Source organism: Cajanus cajan, chromosome 2 (assembly GCF_000230855.2).
Source record: "Cajanus cajan strain Asha chromosome 2, NIPB_CcT2T_4, whole genome shotgun sequence".
Taxonomy (NCBI): Eukaryota; Viridiplantae; Streptophyta; class Magnoliopsida; order Fabales; family Fabaceae; genus Cajanus; species Cajanus cajan.
Window position 1 is genome coordinate 16707189 of NC_138518.1, and position 26535 is coordinate 16733723.

General features: G+C 37.9%; 2 protein-coding genes across 2 annotated transcripts; both read right to left on the reverse strand.

Annotated features, from left to right (window-relative positions):
- Nucleotides 1-16278: 16278 nt before the first annotated feature.
- LOC145955256 (protein FAR1-RELATED SEQUENCE 1-like) lies at nucleotides 16279-20185 on the reverse strand. Its single transcript, XM_083069947.1, has one exon. The coding sequence runs from the start codon at nucleotides 19157-19159 to the stop codon at nucleotides 18563-18565; it is 597 nt and encodes a 198-aa protein (XP_082926073.1). The 5' UTR covers nucleotides 19160-20185; the 3' UTR covers nucleotides 16279-18562.
- LOC109816532 (protein FAR1-RELATED SEQUENCE 5-like) lies at nucleotides 19500-20009 on the reverse strand. Its single transcript, XM_083069464.1, has one exon. It carries the CDS (start codon nucleotides 20007-20009, stop codon nucleotides 19500-19502), a length of 510 nt encoding a protein of 169 aa, XP_082925590.1.
- Nucleotides 20186-26535: the final 6350 nt, after the last annotated feature.

The window sequence follows — 26535 nt, forward strand, 5'->3', positions numbered from 1 at the left end:
ATCACCCTTTGAGAATTTGCTTCGAGTTCAACCTTAACATGTGTTTTCCAAAAAACAATTTCATGCATTGGCTAGAATTTTTTCGATTCAAATCTCCTTTGTAAAATTAAAAGTAAAAATTAATATAATCATTTAAGGGTTTAATTGAAAATATAATTGTTCTTACCTGAGATCGGTGGGTGAGACGATCTCTGGGTAAGATCGGTGAGCCTCCTCTGCTTGGTACGTCTGTTGTTCCGAGGTGGGGTTGGTACCTGCAAAAGAGACTCTAATGCTTAAGTTAGTCTTCGTGGGTGTATGAGTGTCGCAACCTGAAAATTTCTGATCTTGCGACCTATGGTTTAGACATCCTTTTAAAAGTCTCATTATTTAAGGAATGACTGGACGCCAGACTAATCCTTAATTAATGGATTTTCAAAATAGGTTCATGGAGTCGCCACCAATATTTTACTCAAAACATTGGAAAAAGAAAAGGTTTTTAAAGATCCAATAATGACCTTGATAACCAGAATTGGGTTCGGGAGTCGGTTACGTGTAGGGAAGGTATTAAGCACCCCTACAACGCCCTCAATCGGTACCCAATGATGAAGTTATGATAATAATTAATAAATTAAATATTGAATTCCCTTTATTAATATTTATTCACATATTTAAAATTTAAATTATACGACTAACCCTAAAATATCTACATGATTGTGTTTGTTATATAAATAAAAGATAGAGATAAAGATGAGAAATAAAAGATATAAAAGAAGATTGATTGAAATACCTCTTGAACGAGCTCTATTAAATCTTCAAATATGGAGAAGGTGTTTTATGGCAACCTTTCACACTACAATAAGCCTCACAAAACTCAAGAAATACAATAGGAGAGAAAGAGAGAGAATTTTTGAGCTCTAAGGAGTCTTGGACGAAATTTTGGGACCCTGAGAATTGTGCCCAAGTTGTCTATTTATAGGCATCAGAAGGGTTTCTAGAACGGCCCGTTCCAAAACCAGAACGGCCCGTTCCAAAACCGGAATGGCCCGTTCTAGATCGGAACGTTGTGTGTTAAATTCGTAACTGGAACAACCCATTCTGAAATTGGAACGGCCCGTTCTAGAGACAAGATTAACACATAATTGGTTAGGCTGGAACGACCATTCCAAACAAAGATTTTTAGGCCTTTTTAATAACTTGGAACGGCCCGTTCCAGTTTAAGAATGACCCGTTCTAGTTTAAGTTTTGACCCTATTTTAGGAGTTTGGAACGCCCCGTTCCAATCTTGGAATGGCCCATTCCAATTTAGGAACGGCCCGTTCCAAACTATGGTTTTGGGCCCTTTTAGGAACTTGGAACGGGCCGTTTCAAATTGAGAATGACTCGTTCCGGTCTTGCAATAGCCCGTTCCAGGCTTCTAAAACCATCTTGTTTGGGCTTTTAGGCCTCCTGATGTCTTGTCCTGTTATTTCCATGCTTCGGGAACTCCTTTCATTGATAATAGACATCCATTTCATTACTTGTATGCCCCCCGGGCGAAATTCGGTATCTACAGCTTCCCCTCTTTACTTGTCCTTTGGAATAGCTATGTGTTGCTTTTCCGGAGGCAAGTAAAGACATAGACATTTCGTCCGGATATTCTCTTTGTCTCCTTGTGTGATGCTTCTACGTTGCTTCCCTTGGACGGGTGTATTTGCTCGTATCATTACCTTTTAGAGTAGCTGAGTGTTGGGTTGCATACTCTATGGGGTAACAAGGATGACAAACTATACACCTGATCTTTAGTCTTCGAGTATATGCTCTATTGTTTTTCTTGTGATAGTGTGTCCCTTTATTTGTAGCTTGTTTAAGAGGGAATATTTTCATAGCCTCTCCAGGCCGTAGTTTTTTCTTAGCCTCTCCAGGCCGTAGTATTTTCATAATCTCTCCAGGCCGTAGTATTTTCATAGCCTCTCCAGGCCGTAGTATTTTCATAGCCTCTCTAGGCCGTAGTATTTTCATAGCTTCTCCAGGCCGTAGTATTTTCGTAGCCTCTCCAGGCTGTAGTATTTTCATAGCCTCTCCAGGTCGTAGTATTTTTATAGCCTCTCCAGGCCGTAGTATTTTCATAGCCTCTCCAGGCCGTCTGTTGGTGCTGATGATGTGATTGCCCCTTGACGAGGATTGTCGGTAAGTGGTGCCCTTGTGCTGGTCAGCAAAGGAGTAGAAGGTTGACAGAGATTCTGGTGTTGCCCCTGCCATGTGAGTATTGTGATGCCTCTCCAGGCGCCTGCTTGTGGTAGGTTTTTTCTGAATTTCATTTTTATTTAGCTTCGGCTCTTTCATGTTTGAAGCTTGCCTTTTTCTACTATTTTTTCTAAATGCTTCGGCTTTTTCAACATTTACGAAGCTTGCCTTTTTCTCATGTCGTTGTTTTGCTCTTTTGTCAGGATGCAAGAAAATAAAAAAATGTTGGATGCTTATTCATGCAAGATTTTTATTTATTTATTTTTGAACAATCCCCCTTGGATAAAAAAAGTTTCTAAGTGTGTGAAATGCTTTTGGATGCATGTAATGCATGTTGATTTTAGCTTTTTCTTAGAAGGTGGCTTCCCTTTTCTCCTTCTCACGAATAAATTACTTTACTTGATGCACAACATTTAGTTGTATTGGCCGTTTGATGTATTGAACCGTCTTGGGGCTCTCTCTTTTTTTCTTTTTTTTTTTGCTTAGAAACCCTAAGTTTTGCCTAGGGTGTATCCTAACGGGTATTTTTGCTCTCTTCTTTACTCTTTCCTTTTGCCCTAATTTTTGCCTAGGATGCCCTTTGCGGGTTTTCATCCCAGCGGGTTATTTTCATTTTTTTTGGACATGTTCAAATTTTGACAACCATCAACAATATACGTCATTAGGATAGGACAAACATTTCCTTGGATAATTATTATAATCATTCTCCTAATTATCTTGAACTACATATCTGAGTCTCAGGCAGAGTCTTCGCAGAATTTGGCCCCTTGTAGAAGTGTTCAAGTCACCTTTTCGCTTTCAACTATGAGAATCATCACTTGCTATTTTTATCCTTTTTAGATCCCTAATTTTTGCCTAGGACGTGCCCTAGCGGGAACTTTCGATTTTTTTTTTGCCTAAGATGCCCTTTGCGGGTTTTCATCCTAGCAGTATTTTACAAGTGATATTATTTTTGGCATAACACTTCTTTGCTTTGACAAAATCTCCTACCATCCGCGTTTGGGAGGACCAGTGTCTTTGATGATTAACACTACCCCCCATTCCCGTACACCAAGGAGAAAGATGTTGCCCCAACCTACGGGTGTTGAAAAAGAGTTCTTTCATGAGCCGAGATTTGTGGTTCCTTTGTCGGCCAAATTGAGCGAAAGTTGTTTTTTTTGCAAGACTCTTCTTATGCAATGAGAATCTTGTGCAAGACTCTTCTTATGCAATGAGAATCTTGTTGGAGGAATTCAGACTAACATCGAAGCCTCTAGGAGTTGAGGTAGTAGTTCTGTGTATGTGATGAGGATTTTGTCTACTACTTTGTCGTCTCTAGGCTTTGCTTGTGGTGTGGCTTGACTTTTTAGAGTAAAGGTGACGGCATAAACCCCTTCTTCCCTCTTCTTTTCATAGATTTTCCTGGGGTCATAACTTGTCGAAGCCTTCCCTATCTTCCCGCTTTTTAAGCCTTGCTCAACCCTTTCACCTATGGTGACTATGTCGGCAAAAAGGGTTGACGTGTTCCCTATCATCTTGTCATAATAGGGTCCACTTAAAGAGTTAATGAACATTGTCACCATCTCTTTGTCAGATAATGAAGGCTCTATCTGCGCAGCCAATTCTCTCCATCTTTGTGCATAGGTTTTGAAGGACTCATCGCCTCTCTTGCTTAAGCTTTGTAAATCAGACCTATCAGGAATTAGGTCGATGTTATACTTGTATCAACGGAGAAAAGCATCGGCTAACTGTTTCCATGTCTGGATCTTCCCTCCATCTAGCTGCATGTACCAGTTGAGAGCAGCATCTGAAAGGCTTTCCTGAAAATAGTGTATCAGGAGCTTTTCATTGCCCACGTAGGCTGCCATCTTCCTACAGTACATTGTTAGATGTCCTTTTGGACAACTGGCCCCGGTGTACTTTTGGAAGTCAGGGATTTTGAACTTGGCGGGGAATTGGATGTCCTGCACTAGGCACATATCTGCAGCCTCTTGAACGTCAAAACTGTGGCCTTCCACAACTCTCAGTCTTTCTTCCAAGGCGTTCAGATGATCTTTGGAAACGTCACCAACGTTCTTATTACTATTGTCATGCTGCAGTTTGTTCATGGCCTCAAGCATTCTAGCCATTTGTTCCTTGAGCTGTTTGAGCTCCTCATTGAGGATACGATTTCTTTCCTCTAGGTCTTCTATAGCTTTTATCTTTTGAGCTCGTGTGAGTACGAAATGTTGAAAAGCCACCTCTAAGGGACAAGATAATTTCTTATCAAGCTTATTTAAATGGTAATGCATGAAGGGAGTTTCTATCAAAGACTTGATGGCTCATCCTTGTCGAGAGGTGAGTTATCGATGTTCCTCTTCATAATATTTTATGATGTGATAGAGGTCTCACTGATTTCTCGCCTTTGATACAAATCCTCTTGAGATCCTAAATATATGTTATGCATGTTCCTTTTTTTTTTGGAAAATGCATGATGCCCCCTTTTTTTAAAGAAGGGATGTATGCATCTCACAGATCTTATTTTCACACTAGGTTTTCCCTCATGATAATATATTTTAATTTAATGTTTTTCTTTACCTTGGGGAATTATAAAAAAATAAATGAATGGTTTGAATAAACAAAATGCAACAAACATATGCTCAGACAAAGTAACCCACGAACAGTCACGTTCAAATCCTTGGTCTGTGGTCCCTGTTAAGAAAAGTGCGTTGTATAGGATAGTTCTAATCTCACTAGTCTTAAGGCCCCCAAGGTGCTCCCATTATAGGGACCCAGTATCTCTATCGCCGTCACCTGGCAAACTCTAAGGTCTGTCATAGTATTTCGGGCTAGGTTATCACCTTGAGTGTGATTTCCGACAAGGCTCACAGGCTCCAAGGCCAAACTTGGGCCGGTCGTACGTCAACCACTCCCTATGTTTAATACCCTTATGCCCCCGGGTGTAGGGGGAACTGTTGTGTGCAAAGGATTGTGTACAGTTTTATTCAAACAGGTGCAGAATTTAAACAAACAAACAAATATTAAAGCCAAACAAATAAAACAAACAAAGTAAATGGGAAAAATATTTAAATTTTTATTTTTATTTTATTAACTTCATCAATTAAATGGGTCTGACCCTCTTTAAACGTCCCCAGTAGAGTTTCCATCTGTCGCAACCCAAAAATTTCTGATCTTGCGACCTATGGTTTAGACATCCTTTTAAAAGTCTCATTAATTAAGGAATGCCCGGACGCTAGACTAATCCTTAATTAATGGTTTTTCAAAATAGGTTCATGGAGTCGCCACCAATATTTTACTCAAAACATTGGAAAAATAAAAGGTTTTTAAAGATCCAATAATGGCCTTGATAACCAGAATTGGGTTCGGGAGTCGGTTACGTGTAGGGAAGGTATTAAGCACCCCTACAGCACCCTCAATCGGTACCCTATGATGAAGTTAACATGATAAGAATTAATAAATTAAATATTGAATTCCCTTTATTAATATTTATTCACATATTTAAAATTTAAATTATACGACTAACCCTAAAATATCTACATGATTGTGTTTGTTATATAAATAAAAGATAAAGATAAAGATAAGAAATAAAAGATATAGAAGAAGATTGATTGAAATACCTGTTGAACGAGCTCTATTAAATCTTCAAATATGGAGAAGGTGCTTTATGGCAACCTTTCACACTACAATAAGCCTCACAAAACTCAAGAAATACAATAGGAGAGAAAGAGAGAGAAATTTCGAGCTCTAAGAAGTCTTGGACGAAATTTTGGGGGCCCTGAGAACTGTGCCCAAGCTGTCTATTTATAGGCATCAGAAGGGTTTCCAGAACGGCCCGTTCCAAAATCGGAACGGCCCGTTCTGGATCCGAGCGTTTTGTGTTAAATTTGTAACTGGAAGGTCCCGTTCTGAAATTGGAACGACCCGTTCTAGAGACAAGATTAACACATAATTGGCTAGGCTGGAACGACCGTTCCAAACAAGGATTTTTAGGCCTTTTTAATAACTTGGAACGGCCCGTTCCAGTTTAGGAACGACCTGTTCCAGTTTAGGTTTTGACCCTTTTTTAGGAGTTTGGAACGCCCCGTTCCAATCTTGGAACGGCCCGTTCCAATTTAGGAACGACCCGTTCCAAATTAGGGTTTTGGGCCCTTTTAGGAACTTGGAACGGCGCGTTCCAAATTGGGAACGGTCCGTTCCGGTTTTTCAATAGCCCGTTCCAGGCTTCTAAAACCATCTTGTTTGGGCTTTTAGGCCTCCTGATGTCTTGTCCTATTATTTCCATGCTTCGGGAACTCGTTTCATTGATAATAGACATCCATTTCATTGCTTATATGCCCCCTGAACGAAATTGGGTGTCTATAGTCAGCAAACAAGGTGATACTGTCGGGCCTAAGGAAACGGGTTGAGGACTCGGGCTTACCTTGGGTAGAAGAACTCCCCAAAGTACTATGGTCGTATCACACAACCATACATTCATCCACCAAGGACACCCCTTTCAATCTAGTATATGAGACAGATGCTATGATACTAGTTGAGATTAGCGAGCCTTCTACGCGCACGATAGAATTTTCTGAGGAGGAATATGAACAGGGAAGAAAGATCGATTTAGATTTTATTTCAGAAATAAGAGAGAATTCCCGAGTAAACCAGGTGGCTACCCAATGAAGAGCAGCGTTCAAGTACAAATCAAAGGTCATCCCACGAGAATTCATCGAATGCGATCTTGTTCTGAAGCGTGCTCAATTGACTCAAATCAAGAACAAGTTATCATCGAAATGGGTCAGCCCTTACCGAATTGATGAGGTGGTAGGGAAGGGCGTTTATCGATTGAAGACACTCGATGGAGGAAAAATACTGAGAACTTGGAATGCAGCAAATTTACGCTTTTATTATAGTTAGTACTGATAAATTTGTACCCAGTGCACTCTTTTCCTAACTCGACATTTTTATCCGTACAAAAATGTGAAAGGGTTTTTTGTTGAGAAGGTTTTTAATGAGGAACCAATAAACAATAAAACTCCTATTCAATTTGACATATTTCATTCATAGATCCACAAACTCGTGATTGATCGAGAAAAATCCGACTGGGTGAGTATAAACAACTCGAAGACACAAACTCGTGATTGATCAGAAAAAATATAATTGGGCGAGTATAAACAACTCGAAGACAAAGACTCGTGATTGATCGGAAAAAATCTGACTGGGCGAGTATAAACAACTCAAAGACAAACTCGTAATTGGTCGGGAAAAATCTGACTGGGCGAGTATAAACAACTCAAAGACAAACTCGATCTAAAAAAATACGACTGGGTGAGTATAAACAAATCGAAGACAAACTCGTGATTGCTCGGGAAAAATTTGACTGGGCGAGTATAAACAACTTGAAGAAAAAGACTCGTGATTGATTGGAAAAAATCTGATTGGGCGAGTATAAAAAACTCGAAGACACAGACTCATGATTGACCGGGAAAAATCTGATTGGGCAAGTATAAACAACTCGAAGACAAAGACTCGTGATTGATTGAGAAAAATTTGATTGGGCAAGTATAAACAACTCGAAAATAAAGACTCGTGATTGATCAGAAAAAATCTGACTGGGCGAGTATAAACAACTCGAAGACAAAAACTCGTTATTGATCGGAAAAAACCCGACTAGGCGAGTATAAACAACTCGAAGACAAAGACTTGTGATTGTTCAGAAAAAATCCAACTGGGCGAGTATAAACAACTCGAAGACAAACTCGTGATTGATCGAGAAAAATCTGACTGGGCGAGTATAAACAACTCAAAGACAAAGACTCGTGATTGATCGGGAAAAATCTGACTGGGCAAGTATAAACAACTCGAAGACACAGACTCGTGATTGATCGGAAAAAATCTGACTAGGCGAGTATAAACAACTCGAAGACAAACTCGTGATTGATTGGGAAAAATCCACGTAATTCTTCTATTCACCAAAACTTGGTTTCTTAACTTAGTTATTTATTCTTCAAATGTGATCTCAGAATTTAGACGGAATGGTCCTACGTACCACAACATAGTTGCTTAGTTTCTTCCATGCAAGACATTGGAATTTGGACGAAATACCTCTATTTACCAAAACTTGGTTTCTTAACTTAGTTACTTTTTCTTCAAATGTGATATCGGAATTTAGACAAAATGGTCCTACGTACCACAACATAGTTAGTTTCTTCCATACAAAACATCGAAATTTGGACGAAATACTTCTATTTACCAAAACTTGGTTTCTTCACTTAGTTATTTTTTCTTCAACCTTGACATCGGAGTTTAGACGAAATGAATATACTAGTGCGTGGGTTGTAACTTGGTTGATTTCTGCATTTATCTCGATACCATTTTTAAAGTCTTGTTCACCTAATAAACAGCTAAGTTATTTGAGCGAAATGACAGATTGAAAATCTCATTTTTGAAATAAATAAATTATGATGTACTCAACTCATTCGATTCATATTGGTAATTTCGTGACGAGGTTTCAATGTTAGTTGTAATACCGAAAATCCGATAACAAAATCATATAATAGTCAACAAGTAACATTCATAAAAACGACATAGTGATGTTTTAGTTCATACACAATTAAAGAGAGTACAAATGCATAAGATGGTCTAATCGTCTTCCGGGGGATCCACAAGTTCACCATCCACAATTTCTTTGAAGTACCCAATACCACCAATGTCGAGATCAGCATGAAGAAACTTTACTTGTGTCGTGGCGGCATCAAAGCCTACCACAAATTTCTTCATGGCTTCTATTTTGGTAGCTTGAAGATCATTTTGCAATTTCTCGACATCAGCTTTCAACAAAGACACATCATTCTCAAAAATGTGGGCAGGATTGGCACTTTTGTCTCAGGCCAGGTGAGTCTCCTCCAGCTCTTTGTCCATCGCCGATTTTTCAATAGCCCAAGCTCTTTTTTCCTCTTCAAAATTGTGGTGATTCTCAATCTGTTTGTCCCTCTCAACTGACACCCATTTCAAATCGGCTTTCCCTTTGCTTACATTTTCCTCCAAGGTTGTGCTTTTCTTTCCCTGAAGTTTAATCTCCCTAGTCATGCTTCAGATTTTGTCTTCATTGATGAGGGACAAAACAGATAGACGGTTGGTCAAAGATTCAACTCCTTTAGTGATGGAAAAAACACTCATCTTGTCCAGGTCATCTTTATCACCGTTAAGCAAATCGGTCGCTCAAATATGCGCTGAGTGGTTAAATTTTTCATCCCAGCAAGAAACTGCTTTACCACGCTCGGTTCCATGATCCACCGGATCCCAATTTTTGCCGATGCATATGCTCTACCCGCAGATTGAACCTCCCCATCTTCCTCGGTCGACCCAACTCTGACTTCCGTCTCTAGATTTACTAGGGATATGGGTCTCTCGGCCTCGCAGCGACGTTTGTGGGAAGTCTCACCTAGAGTACCTTTTTGATGAGGCAAGGAGCTACCATCATTAGCCTTCTGCACGACCAGCTCGCCACCAGTAGCTTTAGAAGTCTCTTGTTTCCACAACTTCATCAACTCACGGTTGCTCATGCTCGCCATCTTATCTGCAACAACACCAACGAAATGTCACATATCGATTTGAATAAAAATCTATAACATGATAAAGACGATATCAAGGGTGGTTGGTGAAAGACCGAATACCTATATAAATTTTCGATTCATTGGGCCTATTTTCTAAATCTAGAAGTTCGGTGGTGTTGAAAATTGTTTTGAGATCCTCAAGTTTTTTAACATCTTCTTGGTCTTTCTCCAAAATATTCTCGGAATTTAGTCCACCAAAAGGCATTGTTTTCTAGTTCCAGTGTAAAGGGTATCCCTTGAGTATATCTTCATTACCTGGTTTGCAACAAATTCGGAAATAGGAATTTTTGAAGTCCTTATAGGACGACTAGAAAAGGGACAAAACTCCCCTACCTGAAACCCCATTAACAGATACCCAGCTACTACGCTTGTTGGCACGGCTTTTAAAGAAATAAAAATAAAATTTCCACAGTCGGAATTATGCTGAGTCCTAGACACAAAACCTCAAAACCGCGAACAAAGGCCCAACTATTTGGATGCAATTGAGTAGGGGCTAAGTTTAAAGCCCGAAGTACTCCTTTCTCACAATCTATAAGCGGCCATCTCACTTTGATTTTAGCAATGAGAGTTGAATAACAAAACGTAAAACGCCCAACAGAACCCCCCAATACATATTGGTTCCTTATCTACAAATGGCTCACAAATAATTATATTGTCACCCGCACTACAAACTACATGCTCTCTACAGAAACTATCCATGGCAGCCCAAGAACTTATCGAAGACTCATAGCGCAACACATCATCCTTTACCCATTTATATATTTTCCCATAATTTATGGAAGCCATTACGCAAGAAAACCTAACTTAATTAGCAACTCATGGTTTTTTGCAAACAAAAGTGGCCAAATGGTTTAGATGGGCGTACCTAAGGACAAACAACAACTTCTCCCCACTCAAATAAATGTCACAGAACCGTCGTAGACCGCCGTGAACAAACCAGAGTATTTCAAGGAGTCTCAACGCACCACTGAGTCAAGATTGCGTGAAGAAGAGGGAAAATAATCAAACAGAAATGGCTTCTGAGACATTTGTATTTATAGGCACGAAAGGGCATGTGTGAGAAGACAGGTTGAAATGTTGCGTCGCGCGTGAAAAACAGCATCAAAATGCTACGTCGCACGTGGAACGCTACAACTTCTAAAATTGGAGGCTCTACGCATTCATTTCATGTATACGTTCGTGACACATGGCAGGGCAATCATTTACTTTTCTGAAATAACGGCTTTGCATTAAATGCATGTCCCTTCTTTCATCATATGAAGAGTCACCCTATAATGGGTTCATAAGGGGAAATAGTTGAGACCCTCGACATGCATCAGAGAATTCCCGTGTGGTGTGATGGCTTGAGCCCTTTTGCTTTATAGACTCAAGCCTGGAAGCGAAGTGTATCGTCTCGATCTCATTTCGATCTGACCCCCCTACATAGGTAATGATCCGATATCACGGCTAGCTGAGGCCCTGTGCCTTATAGGCTTGGGGCTGGAAGGCAAGTTTACTGTCTCGGTCAGAATTCGATCTAACCCCTCTACATGGGTGCATCGTCTCAGTCAGAATCTAAACTAACCCTCGTACGTAGGTGTGTCATCTCAGTAAAAATCCAATCTGAACCTCCTAAGCAGACACTGATCCGATATCATGGCTAGTTGAGCCCCTATGCCTTATAGGCTTGGGGCTGGAAGGCAAGTGTACCGTCTTGGTCAAAATTCAATCTGACCCCTCTACGTGGGTGCATCATCTCGGTCAGAATTTGATCTGACCCTCCTACATAGGTGTGTCATCTTAGTCAGAATCTGATCTGACCTTCCTACGCAAGCACTGATTCGATATCATGGCTAGCTGAGCCCCTATGTCTTATAGGCTTGGGGCTGAAAGGCAAGTGTGTCGTCTTGGTCAGAATCCGATCTGACCCTCTACATGGGTGCATCGTCTCGGTTAGAATTTGATCTGACCCTCCTACGTAAGTGTGTCATCTCGGTCAGAATCTGATCTGACCCTCAAACATAGGTGTATCGTCTTGGTCAGAATTCGATATGAACTTTCTACGTAGGCACTAATCTGATATCAGGAATAAAATCCTATCTTTAATGACCAAATATTCCCAAATGAAAACTGTCATAAAGATCTTCGCACTCATAAGGCCCAGGAGGCCCATAGATAAGAAAGTATAAAACCTAAAATCCTAGAGCTAGGAAGGCAGATTACACACATTACACTCCTGAATGCTCTAGCTTGGGAGGGTTAACCTAGGACAAGAACCCTAGACCCCCTTGGCCAAAATAGTTATGTTTAGAGTGCCTGTGTTCAAGTGTAAATGGGTAGATGGCAATACGGGTGTGAGGACAACTGATTTAAGGTTTACTTTGGTTGATTTGAACAAGGTCGGTTATAAGGATGAACCTTTTATTATGGCATATCAAGCAAGGAAAATTTTTTATGTTAGGGATCTATGTAATGAGAAATGGTCAATGGTCCTCGAAGGAAGAACCATGCACGGAACTCACGAAGACGAGTCTCTAGATATGCATGAGACACCGTCTTTCTCAAGTACATCATTTGGTCCTATTGCGGACAATGAAGTGGACGAAATGCATGCTATTCAAAGTGATCATGATGAAAGAATATGGGAAAATATACCAACTTAATAGGTTTGTGTATGTGTATTATTCATTGTTTTATTAGTATATTGCACTTAAGTTACTTGAACTTTATTTATCTATTTACTTTATTTTAATTTGATACTTTATTTTTATATTGACATTATTAGTTCTTTTGTTGCTATATTGTTATTATCTTTTTTACTTTATTTGTCTATTTAGTTAATTCGTTATTTTAATAATGAGTGTTATTTTTTCAGGGTTATGGCAGATTCGGGGTTTGGCAGTGTCAGGAGGGAAGGTAGATCTGTCACCCGATTATCTGGGTTGACAAAGGGAATCATTGCCAAGGATAGGACACAGGTTGAGGTGGATCCTCGTTCTAGCAAGGCGTCAGGCCCAAATTCTGCAAAGTTTAGTAGCTATTTGGGAGTCATAGCTCGACATCATGTTTTTGTTATTATTCCATCATGGGATGACGTTGAGGAGGCTGACAAGAACCTCACGTGGCAGGATATTCAGGTATATACTTGCACATCCCTTCAATATTATTTAACTTAATTATGTTATTTATTATTTATTGTTATTTTGATAGAAAAATTTTGACATTCCCAACACTGAGATCACGAGGAAGAAGACCACCAGGTGGAGAGACTTCAAGACTTTCTTGACACGGGAGTATGTATTTGGAAAGTGGAAAGATGAGACTCCTTGTCTAAAGTACCAGATTAGTGACGAGGAGTAGATGCAATTTCGTGCTACTTGATTAGACCCTTCTTGGCAGGTTAGTTATTGATAATTCTTACATTAACAAAATACTTAAGGTATATTTTAATCTTATTTTCTTATTTGCATTATTGCAGGCCAAAAGACTAGCTGCCCAAGAACGACAGAGCAAGAATGATGCACCCTATCTATTGTCAAGAAGGGGATATGAATTAAAGAAGAAGAAACTCATGAAGGCTAGGGCAGAGGCATCAGGGATTGGTTTGCTGACCTTTTAGATCCACCTCCCCGCTATGAGTTGTGGATAGCAGCTCAAACAAAATCAGATGGGCAAATGACTTCTGAGTCTGCAAGGGTCATTGCTGATAAAATAGTAAGTTAAAATATACATACTAACACTCTTAATTTCAACTCATTCAATTCATAAGTGTAGTTTAGGGTATACTTACTTGCTGTTAATATGTTGCAGGAGGGTTTAGTTGAGCAGACCACCCAGGGCTCATTTGTTCCCCATAGTCAGGATGATATACTCACAACGACCATAGGAAGGCCATAGCACCCAGGCCGTGTGCGTGGTATTGGTGGTTCTTGGAGTCTTCGAGATTACTTTGGTGCACCACCACCGAAGAGCAGTACTGTTGACTCTTGTAGTCAGGAGGCTATGCAGAAAATGGAGATGCAATTTCAAGAAAAATTGAATAACATGTGACAAGAGTTTCAAAAGAAGTTTGAGATTCTGGCTCGTTCTCAACAACAGACTGTAGTTGCTAATGAAGTTGTTCGAGTGAGCACTAAAGGGAGTTGTGCTGCTCTAGATCCCTCAGGGGAACATACTCACACTGATATACCAAACCAGTGTGAGTTATATGTTGAGGATGACCCCCAATGGATAGTGGCTATTGGTCAAGTATTTGAGGGTGGCTCAACCATCCATGGTGTCCCTTTAGAGCCAGACTGGACACAGGTTGTGGTTGACCATGTTCAAGATGTTCCTACTCTAGTGCCTTTGCCCAATATAGAGGTTCAACTAGTGGGGCAGGCAATCGACACATTCTTGGCTTGGCCAAGACATTTGGTGATGCCGCTTTTAGCACGAGGAAAGGTAATTCTATTATTGTTCTTTTATATTCTTATAATTCTATTATTGTTTAGCTAATTTTTATCATATGTTTAGGATTTTATCAATCATGGTAAGGAGGTAATAAAAGAACCTGTTATTGATGATGTTGATATGGCAGAAGCTGAGGATGATCTCATATCTAGGCTTCTAACCATATTACCACGATTGAAGAAGAAACCAATTCAGATGCAGTGGGAGATTAGAGTTTTTGGAGTTGACAGCTCTACTTTTCCACTATACATATCCCTGCCTGACGCATTAGAGATTGTTGGGGGAAACTCCATGTTAAATATTTCTATCATACAACTATGGGCCTTGTAAGTGATATTTTCTTTTGTGAGTATAAAATTACAATAATTACATTTAACTTATAATAATTAATTGTGTTAGGTACATGGACAAATTGAGTGTGGAGCAAGCACAAGCACAAGTATATGGATTTATTGAGTCTCAATCCATCCAAAAATCAGGGAACACGAAGCTCTAGATACAACAATATATGCAAACATGGATGAGTGACTCAGGAAGACATATATACATGGCTTCATACATTGAAGGGTTAGTTTTTTTAATTTGTTTTTTAATCATGGTAATTTTATAACTAATTTGTTTGTCATACAATGTAGGTCCCATTGGCAGTTAATTGTAATCATTCCTAAGGATTACACTGTGGTGTGGTTTTGTTCACTACATCGAAGACCAAGCCACAAAATGAAAAGCGAATTATAATGGTAACTATAATTTTTCATTATGTTTTAAAACTGTAACTATATATATTGGCTAACATCTGTTTTTATTTGAATTAATTAGAATCGTGTCTCGAACTAATATTTTAAGTGGAAGAGCCAGATCAAAGACATTGCACTTCATATACCCTAAGGTTAGCAAATTATTTAATAGAGGCAATAATATTTGAATTTATCGACTTTGGAAATAATATTATTATTTATTTCTCATTTTAGTGTAATAAGCAACAAGACTCGTTTGAATGTGACTATTACATCATGTATTGAATGAGAGCCATAGTTTCTACGGGTATTACTAATTCTTGGGTGGTAATTCATTTCAACATTTATTTAAGTATATTTACTTTTATGAGGATTAACATTGCATGTTAACAACATTTAAATTAATATTTCAGTTCTTTCAAGATCCATCTCCATTGGCTGAAGAGGATATCACAAAGATAAGAGAGGAATGGGAAACTTTTTTTCTTCAAAGTATAAAATAGTTAGATTTCTAAGTTTAGTTAGTTGGATAGATAGATATTATGTTCATAGTTTCATAGTTGTATAGTTGGATAGTTTCATAGTTGGATAGTTAGTTGGATTTATATTGTCTTAATTTATGGTTTTTATTTATTCATTATTTTCTTTTTGAGTTTAAAATTTGAAATATAAATTTTGAGATTATTCCAGACTACTTGGGTTATGCGTACTGGTTGAATTTGTATTTTGGACTATATGCAGGTTCTGGGTGTATGAATAATATAGCCAATTAAAAAAAAAAACTCACAAATTTACGTCGGACTGTGCCATGTCCGACGTCAATTTTTTTCTGTTAAGAACATGCCCGACGTAAATTTACATCAGATATGGCACAGTCCGACGTAAATTTGTGTGTTTTTTTTGTGAATGTCTGGCAACAATTTTACGTCGGTTCTTGGAGAGGACCGATGTAAATTTACATCGGCTATCACAACCGCCGTAAAGTTACATCTCCAGCATTGACATAGGTCCATTTTATGACGTAAAAACCCTAAAATAATAGACGTAAAATACATTTTTTTGCACTAGTTTACATATAAAATAAATAAGAGAGACAAAAGCAAAGTTAGAGCAATTTTATTGAGGGAAAAATATAAAAACCAAAACAATTGAAATTTTGAAAATTAATATATTAAATTTAATAAAAAAAACTAATAATAGTAATTAATTACATGATATGAACCAAAATTTATATAAATTAAACAAAACACGTACTGTTATAACATTGTAATACAAGAAAAGAAAATTAATTTTTAAAATTCAAGTAAGCAAATAATAATTATTGTTGTCATTTTGTAGTATATCAAAAGAAAAAAGTCTCAAATTGCCTAGTCTTATCTTTAGATATTGATACGCATTTACGATGGCTAACAACAATGGCGAGGCATACATGCATGGACATGAATCAAGTAGACTTGTTGTGGTGCAAATATGCTTATTTGTTTCCCTGTGCACAATAACAAACATATTGTAGTTTTATTTTAATTTGATACCACAGCAAAGTTAATCATGCATACAATGAGAAAAGAGAGAAAACTAGCTCTACTTAGAACATTGAACGAGACAAAATGATCAACCACTATACCTAAATTTACATTACTGTGAGAAAATGAAATATATACAATGAAAAAACAACAAATTAACAAAAAATAGTTACAAGTGCTAATTATATATAACTAACTATCTATTACAAGCTAAGTTAAGATAAAATATAAGCATCACTTGGGATGATTTTTAATGGATTTTATGTGTAATACATGTGAAATTAAAATTCATGGCCTAAAACCCCAATCATACAAGAATGGATCCTCTTCTGCAATTTGTTTACAACATCTCCCTATCTCTCATCATAACCGTTCATTTTTTGTATGCATCTAAGGGCTACAAATGAAAGTCCACTACCACATGTCTTCCTCTAATATTCTCGCGCGAGGGTTCATTCCATAAGTGTGCTCTAAATCCCTAAATCTAAAAAGTGCAACGATTTCGTTTATGGTTTTGAAAAGCACGCACATGAAGGATTCCTAGTTGGTGATGTTGGAGCTATTGAGGAGACCAACGTGTAGCCGCGTGTCCACCATGGAGAAGAAGGATCGATTGAAGTAGCATACCACGCACTCACTAGAGTGCATTCAGAGAGGAAACGTCGCGTGGAGTTCACCATGCATTGTTGGCACGACATAGGAGACACGTCACCCTTGCACATGAACAGCCCACGCACGGTGTCGAAGGAGGATGCTCCCACGATGGCGTTCAAGAATTCGGCGGAGGAAGCGTTGGAATTTAAGGAAGTGAAAAATGTTTGCATGTTTAGTTGGTAGGCGTTGTTGGCGGTGTTGTTGCCTGTGACTGCGTTTCTTCCCCTTTGCCTGGTTGGCTAGTCCATAATTATGTTTCTTCCCTGTTGCCCGACTGCCTAGTCCATAACTGTGCCATATTGTTGATCTTTGCTGAATTTAGGCCAAAGCTTTTCGGTCACTGATGATGATCCTCGCATGTTTTCTATCCTTTGATTTAGTTTAGGCAAAGCTAGCACAAGCCTTAGCATCTACGAAAATTATTAGGAAATGCCCAAGTTCTTGATTTTGCACCAAGTCTTTGTAGTTCAGAAAGGGTAAAAAATGTAATTGCAATGTTGTAACAAACATTAGTTTTAATTGAAAATGATATTGTACTACTCCAATTCATTTGAAATTCAATTCCTTTTGTGTAACAATTTTAAGTTGCGTTCGTTGTTGATTGCATTTGTTTTGTGTACAACTACAAGTTACTTGTTAAAGGTTGTTGTCTAAACTTAGCATAATTTGAGTTGTAAATAGAATTGGTTAAATGGAACTAAAAAGGACAAATTGGCATAATCTAAATTATAAACTTAGCATAATCTGAGTTAATATAACATATTGGCAACACAAACTAAAAAGGATTGGTCAAATGGAACTTCATAATCTGAATTGTAAAAAGAATTGCATAATAAGTGGAAGATCATAATTGCAAAAAGTGTATAATAACAGAATTGCAAAGAGTGTGCAATAACAAAAATGCATAAAATGAACTGCATAATTAGTGGTAGAACAGAATTGTAAATAGTTGTGAATAACATAACAGAATGGTCAAAAAGCATTGCAAGTAGCTTGTTGTTGTAGCTTCTAATTTACATGTTAATATTTTAAATACATATATGAAAACCAGTAAAATCTGCAAGTTGCTAAAATGTTTGTGATATCCCCATCCAAGTTATTGAAACTTACCGTCAATAAACTAGTAAAACTAGTAACACTAACTTGACTTGAAATGTCATTGATTTCATTAATTTCCTACATAAAAGACAATATCAATTAATTACCAAATATTTTTCGGTTTACTCAAAGTTAAATTTCTATTAGCTTACCATAGATTGTTGTTGTTTGTATGCATCATTAAGCCATATGGATGCACTTATATTAGGCACTTCTAAATTGTGCTCTATCCTCTCTTTCACAAATTTTGAACCTTTTTTACTCTCATTGTTTTACATACAAAAAAAAGGAAAATTTATGTATTTGAGTAAGCTAACGCATGATAAAATTCATAATTTTATAAAACCTTAGTAAGCTCTTGATCTTGTGAAGCACTTGAGTCACCATTTTTCTTTCGTTTACTAATTTGGTGTTCTACCCAACCTTTCATATGCTTTGAACCTTTTCTACCTTCTTTTTTCTTGAACCCCTTTACTTGTGTTGAACCATCATTGTTTCTTGCAATCTCTATAACATTGCTAAGGAACTCATTAACTTGAGTATTACTTACTTGTTTATTTTGAAACTCTAACATTTCCTTGTCTAATAAATTAGTAATTTTGCTCAACAATGTGTATGTTTCTTGACTCCTACATGCTTCATCAACTATCCTCATAAGGCGGGGACAAATGTCTCTACGACGTTGTGTTGAAGTCAATTGAGCATCTTCTACTACATGACGAACACTAGCCTTAGGTAAAGACACACTTCTTGCTAACTTTGTCCACCTCTTCAAGATATATTGCTCAGGCATTGATTTGACATCCATATGAATAAAGACTCTTGGACAATGACAACAAAGTATGCCAAATGTCTCAAATTTACAACAAGAGCAATGAATTGTCTTCTTATCCAAATCAAATGACACTTTCCATTCTCCCAAATCCTTTACCATGGCAAACCAAATCAACTAATGATGCTTTTACATTTATGGTCTTAATAAAACATGCTTCAAACAACTCATACTCATGTTGGATAACTCAAAAATAGTGGGAGTATAAAGGTTAGATACTTGTTTCAAGATATTAGAGTATGAGTTCTTGAGTCATGGAATTTTTTTGACGTGTTTCATATTCACACTTCAATTCATTATACCGTTTTTCTTCTACAACATCCTCAAAATTATTAAAAAACTTAATAAGATCTAAATTCACATTGATAGAACTTTTAATATTAGCTTTCACACTTTCACAAAGTTGGGTGCTTTGCATTCCCAATCTGAAAGCCTTCTTTAGTTAACAAGATGTCCATTTTTCCTTCACAGAGTACACTCTTTGCAACCAAGTGTTTTCCTTAACATCAAACTTTTCAAGGAGGCTTCTCCGACCTTCCTCAAATTTTTCATCATCATCATAACCATACATGCATTTCTTAAAGTCACTAAGAAAATGTGATTCCACCTTCATTAAACTGCCTAAGTGCTTGATGCCATTCTGCATCAAGTGCCATGTACATAAGCCATGGTAAGTTTCAGGAATAACCTCAACTAATGCTTTTGCCATTGCTTGATCTTGACCAGTAAAAACTGTTTGGGGTGTTTTCTGTTTATGTGCCTCCATAATTTTTTCAAAAAGCCACTTATATGACTCTGTTGTTTCATTATATAATAATGCAACCCCAAAAATCACTACACTTCGATGGTGGTTAAATCCTGAGAACACTACTAGTGGTCTATGCGAACTATTTGTGCAATATGTTGAATCAAGAGAAACCACGTCACCAAAATATCGATAATCAATTAGCATCCTTGCATCTGCCTAGAAGACATTAGTAATTTGATCTTCGACATCTAGTTGATAGGCATGATAGAAAGGTGGACTTTCAACCAACTTTCTTTGAAAGTATTGCAAAAGATAACCGACTTCCTCGTGTACCAAGCTCTTTTGCCTTCTTTTTCATAGATAGTTCTTTTGATCAAGGCGAGTATATCCCAAGTTAGTTCTTCCTCCCACTTCTTTACTCATCAAATCAAATGATTTTCTTTATTGTAGGCCAGCATCATCTGCTAGATCAATTTGCTGACATTGAGCTTCTAAAAGTTTTCGTTGAGATGACAACATATGAGTTGTTTCTTGTATATGTAAAATATGGTTGTGTTCCTTCTCAAAATCATGCACTATCAATTTTCCACACATGTTTTTAAGTCCCAACCTTGCTTTACAATCTGTTTTGGTCTCCGGTGTTGGATTAATTGTTTTATAATCTCGTTTGTCTGGCTTTCGCAAACCTTCTTTACAACAAACAAACCTATAACATGAAATTGAGCCATTTTTTGTGTATATTGTTTCCTTACTCCAAATCCAACTCTCTCGCCATAATCAACCCAAAACTTTCAAGCATCCTCAAGGCTATCAAAAATCATATCCAATTTTGGCTTCCAATCTTCTTGCATCTTAAATCAATAATTTTGCATTTGCCATAATATAAACAAACATAAAATTATTAATCAAGATGCTAGCGTTTCAAAGTGGATTTGCCAACTTTTCAAGCATGTATTGTTATAAATGAAAAATAGTGTTGGACATATTATGAGACAGAGAGACACATATATGACAATCATTCTACACAATTAAAGATATATTGGTTTGCATAAATATCCGATTTATTTTTCTTTCATCAACAATGTAACATTAATAGAAAAATTATTAATTAACGGACTTTATTGTTCTTTCATCAACAATGTAAGATTAAAAATTATCAATGTAAAAAAAATTGTTTCTATCATCAACCATCTTCTCACTATCAAATAGTTATTGAAACTTGAAAGAATTTTTAAAATAATCACATACATACATTTTTACCTTCCAAGATAATTTCTAGCAATTTTTGTTATCTTTGCCAAGCAATTTGAGTGCTTTATGATCACCAAAAACTATACTTTGAGTTGGTCCATACGCGTGCTTTATTTTTCTGTTTTGTTTACAAAGCTATAACAAATTTTATGTAACAGTGGCGCGAAAATATTAGAGAAAGACGTGTGGTAGTGGACTTTTATTTGTAGCCCTTAGATGCATACAAAAAATGAATGGTTATGATGAGAGATGGAGAGACACTGTAGACAAATTACAGAAAAGGATCCATTCTCCAATCATACACGAGAGGTTACCCCCATTAACAACTACTAAGGTAGATAGTAGCAGATTTAGTACTAAGATTTATTTTCTTTATTGTTTTTCTTAACTAATTTGTTATGACAATTTTTATTATAAAAATTTTGTACTAGAATATTAAAAAATATGTACTAGTCTAAACTCATTGACATTCACTAATTTGTTAGCACAATTTATTTATTCAATGGTATTTAAATTAAATAATTGAATTTTGTAACTTATCATAAATTTTAGTTAAATTTATGATGACTAAAGAAGTTTGATTTGTTTTGAATATAAGTTTGATTTGTTAGCATATTAAATGATGTCTACAAAAATAAATAGTTTCACCTCATCTTATTACTTATTTCTTATTACTATGTTAATAAATTTTTTTTAATATATATATAAGTATCCAAATTGTCCCTCAAGTGAGTATTGTAAAGTTAAACCCTAACTTATGTTCCAAATTTGAAGTCCAAAACCAAGCTTTCATTTATTTGGGTTCAAGTTACATGCTTAATGTGAACTATAGACTATTATAAATAAGGCAAAAAAATCATATCAAAATCAAGTTTTTGAAATGAGACCTAATTATGATATGTATTTTTTATTTCCACCAGTTAAGCTCATATTAAGCAATGATCGAATCAAGTAAATAAAATGTTCAAACATAATTTATATTCAAAATTTAAACCTCATACCTTACATTTCATTATATATGTAGGTTTATATTGGATCAACTCGATCCATTTTCAACTAGATAGAAAGAAAATAGGGGAGGGGGGAGGGATGTTTCTTTGGGCAAGATATAGATAGGTGAAAGAAGCATTAAAATGGACAAAGTAATTTCAAAAAATCTTAAAACTATATTTTGTTAAATGATTTTAAAATTCCTCTTGTACTATCTTAATATATTAGTTTTTAATTTAATTTTGAAAACTAAAAGTTGGAAACTTAAATATGTTAGTTTTGAAAACCAAGAGATATTAGTTTTTAAAAATATTTTTTGAAACCAAACAAGTTTTCTTTTTAAAAAAAGAATTTTGAAAAAAGACAAACAAACCGTCAATACATTTATACAAAACTTTCTCCTTGAGAACCCATAATGAAGTTGTAGATAATCAACTAAAATTCAATCCACAAAATTATTTGATTTATGAACAACAAGGTCGTGGTATAGAAAAAAGAAGAAGAATATGATAAGAACTACCGTAAGAACTAGGGCTACCAGAGCAAAACTAAGAAAGATTTAATTCTGAATTTCATCCCTCCTCTTCAATTCCAGATATTCAGGTATTAAATACCTCTTACAATGGTCTAAACAGACCTTGGAGGAAAAGATAAACATTATGGGCTTATAAACTGAAAGAGCAAAACTATTCCAATTTATAATCCTTGGCCCAATACGGAGGAAACTTGGGCCTACGAGAACTGGCCCTATCAATGCCGCTGGGTTGAGTCAGCACCTTATCCTCAAGGGTGCTACGTGGCGCTGCGGAACAGGAGTTGCTTGGAAAGGCACGGATTGAAGGACTCACGGACGGTGGAGATGGGTTTGTGTTTTCTAGTGAAACATCCAACGGTTTCAAGGTGATAGGCGTAAAAGAGGAAGAGTCAATAGCTGGCGTTGTTTCCAAGTGACTCGTGGCAGGCAAAGGAACAACTGTTGCTGTTTTCATGTGTTGCGTGGCATGCAAAGGAACTTCCCGAGAGTTAATGTGCACACGAGTACCTCCCTTCGAATTAAGTGGGTCGCGCTCTTCAATCGTTTCGGAGTCCATGGTGCCGCCCACGGAGAGTGACGAGAGCGGTTCATCTTCCTCGAGAAGGTATGGCGGAGGTGTACGAAACAACGTCAACGGGTCGTCTCCAACGAAAGGCCGCAGTTTCGACACATGAAACACGGGGTGGATCCGCGAGCCAGCCGGTAACTCCAACTCGTAAGCAACTATACCAATGCATCGACGAATCTGGAAGGGGCCATAGAAGCGTTTGGCAAGCTTTTGACTCCTACGATGATGGACAGAGGTTTGGCGGTATGGTTGAAGGCACCCAAACCCAATCACCCACAACAAAACAGGCGTCTCGGCGGTGTTTATCGGCTTCAAGCTTCATTCTCTGGCGTGCGCGATGGAGGTGATGTTTAACTATCGATACAATCATTTTGGGTTCTTGTAGGATGGCAGATACCGTGGGAAGCAGCGAGGCTATGCCGGAAAGGAGATCAAGGGTGGTTGGTGGTGGGCGACCGTAGAGAACGTGAAAAGGAGATATGTCCAAACTGGAGTGTTTGCTCGTGTTGTACCAAAACTCAGCAAGGTGAAGGATGCGAAACCACGAGCGAGGGGTATCACTCACTAAACAGCGCAAAAAACATTCCAGTGTGCGATAAAGGACCTCCGTCTGACCGTCCGTTTGCGGGTGGTAGGATGAACTATACTTGAGCTTAGTTCCTTGTGCTTTAAAAATTTCACGCCAAAACTGACTCAAAAAAATGGGATCTCTGTCAGAAATGATAGCTTTGGGAGCCCCATGAAGCCGAAAAATCTCCTGCATGAATCTTTGAGCGAGATGTTGAGCAGTGAAGTGAGTGGGAAGAGCCACGAAATGACTGTATTTACTAAGACGGTCACACACCACCCAAATTACCGTGTATCCATGAGAACTAGGTAAGGATGTAATGAAATCCATGGTCACCTCCTCCCAAACCTTACTTGGAGAATTTAAAGGTTGCAAAAGACCTCTTGGTTTCTGAGTTTCATACTTATTTTGCTGGCAGATTGGGAACCCTTTTATGAAACGACGAAGATCCGCGGCCATAGAAGGCCAGTGATAGGAAGCAGCCAAGCGACTAAGACTGGTCTTAACCCCGGAATGACCTGCAATGGGAATGGCATGGTATTCGGTCATCAATTTCCTCCGAAAATCACATACCTCAGGCACGAAGAGGCGGTTCTGAAAATAGAGCAAGCTGTCACGAACAGTATATTTATCTCCTAACTGCGTATCCATGGTGAGTTTGTGAATTAATGCTTTCCCATCTGGATCTGATTGAAAAAAATTCCGCCATTGTTGCAGAAATGCTGGTATTGGGGAGGACACAGCTAATAGCACTGAATCTGGAGAGTCTGTGGGTCGTGATAAAGCATCCGCAACTAGATTATGGCGTCCTGCACGGTAGATGATTTGAAAATCAAACCCCAATAATTTCGTCAGCCATTTCTGTTGAGCAGGGGTCTGAATCGATTGGGACATCAAGTGTTGAAGACTCTGTTGATCCGTAAGTATCACAAATTTTTGCCCAAGTAAATATTGTCTCCATTTTTTAACTGCTTCTGTAATGGCAAACATTTCGCGGACATATACTGATTCACTTTGCATTTTGGTGCATAATTTCTTGCTGAAAAACGCCAGCGGATGATGATCTTGTGAGAGCACAGCCCCCACTGCCACGCCTGATGCATCTGTCTCAAGCACAAATGGTTTTGAAAAATCAGGCAACTGAAGAATAGGGGCAGTAGTGATGTATTGTTTTAACTCTGTAAAGGCCTGTTGAGCCGTAGGGGTCCATGTAAATTTGGGATCTTTTAATAACTCGGTGAGAGGAGCGGCTATTCGAGCATAGTGGCGTACAAATCGCCGGTAAAAACCGGTGATACCAAGAAAGCCACGTAGGCCAGTAAACGAGAGTGGAACGGGCCAATCGATAATGGCCTTCACTTTTTCTGGATCAGGTTGCACACCAGATTCTGTAATTCTATGCCCAAGGTAGGTCACACACTCCACGCCAAAGACGCACTTAGAACGCTTTGCAAAAAACTGGTTAACAAGTAACAAATCTAAAATTGAACGTAAATGCAACAAGTGGGCAGTAAATGACGTACTATAGACCAGAATGTCATCAAAAAAAAACCAAAACAAATTTTCTTAAAAAATGGTCTAAGTAGGTCATTCATTGCAGATTGGAATGATGATGGAGCATTAGAAAGACCAAAAGGCATGACCAAAAATTCATAATGTCCATCAAAAGTTCGAAAAGCTGTTTTTTCTATATCAGAAGGGTGGAGAAGAATTTGATGATACCCTGAACGTAGATCGATAGCTGACCCTAGTTCATCCAGTAGCTCATCAATGGTGGGGATGGGAAATTTGTCTTTGATGGTAATGGCGTTCAATGCTCTATAGTCCACACAAAATCTCCATGACCCATCTTTTTTTTTAACTAATAAAACGGGGGACGAAAAAGGGCTAGTACTGGGTCTGATGATGTCCTCAGTTAACATCTCTTTGATCATTTGTGTCATGGCTTCTTTTTGGTGGTGGGGATACCTGTAGGGTTTAACATTGATAGGATTTGAGTGGGGCTGTAATCTAATATGGTGATCATGGGGACGGGAGGGTGGAAGGCCAGTAGGTGTCTGAAAAAGCCGAGCATATTCATGCAATAATCGATTCAATTCGGATTGAATAGGATGGGTGGTTTGGTTTATTGTGGTAGGTTGTGTGGGTGGGGCAATGTGAGTAAAGGATAAAAGGTGACAAGTAGCAATTGAATCTTGTTGAAGGAGTTGGCAAAATTGGGGAAAGGTGGTCTGTGTAGGTAATTGGGAGTCCCCTTCAATTGTTACCTGTCGGCCCTGGTGATAGAAGGTAAAACTGGGAATCGAAAAATCAGCTTGCACAGGCCCAAGTGTTTGTAACCAAGCTAACCCGAGAACTACATCAGCCCCCTCTATAGGTAAAACAAATAGTGGAACCTCAAATGAATGTGTTTGAAACTGAATAGGGACCCCTTGGCAAACTGTAGTACAAGAAATATACTCACCATTGCCCACCATGACTTTGAAAGGCATTGTAGGAACCGGGGAGAGATTGAGGAATTGGACCATACGGGGCTGGATAATATTGTGCGAGCTGCCAGTGTCCACCAAAATACTAACGGTTTGTCCAAAAATTGAACCCTGAAATTTTAGTGTTTGAGTTGAGGGTTGGCCGGTTAAGGCAAAAGTGGGTAAATGAAAATGGGAGCCCATCTCAGGATTTGCGGTCACAGTAGAATCAGAATTGTCCACAGTAGGCCCGTTAGATTCAGTTTCATCATTGTATAATAACAATAAAAATTTGGGTGTGGAACATTTGTGTCCAGGTAAAAATTTCTCATCACAATTATAGCAAAGCC

Excerpts from the sequence above, each read along its gene's own strand:
- LOC145955256 (XM_083069947.1), bottom strand. The coding sequence starts at position 19,159 with ATGGTAAAGGATTTGGGAGAATGGAAAGTGTCATTTGATTTGGATAAG.
- LOC109816532 (XM_083069464.1), bottom strand. The coding sequence starts at position 20,009 with ATGCTAATTGATTATCGATATTTTGGTGACGTGGTTTCTCTTGATTCA.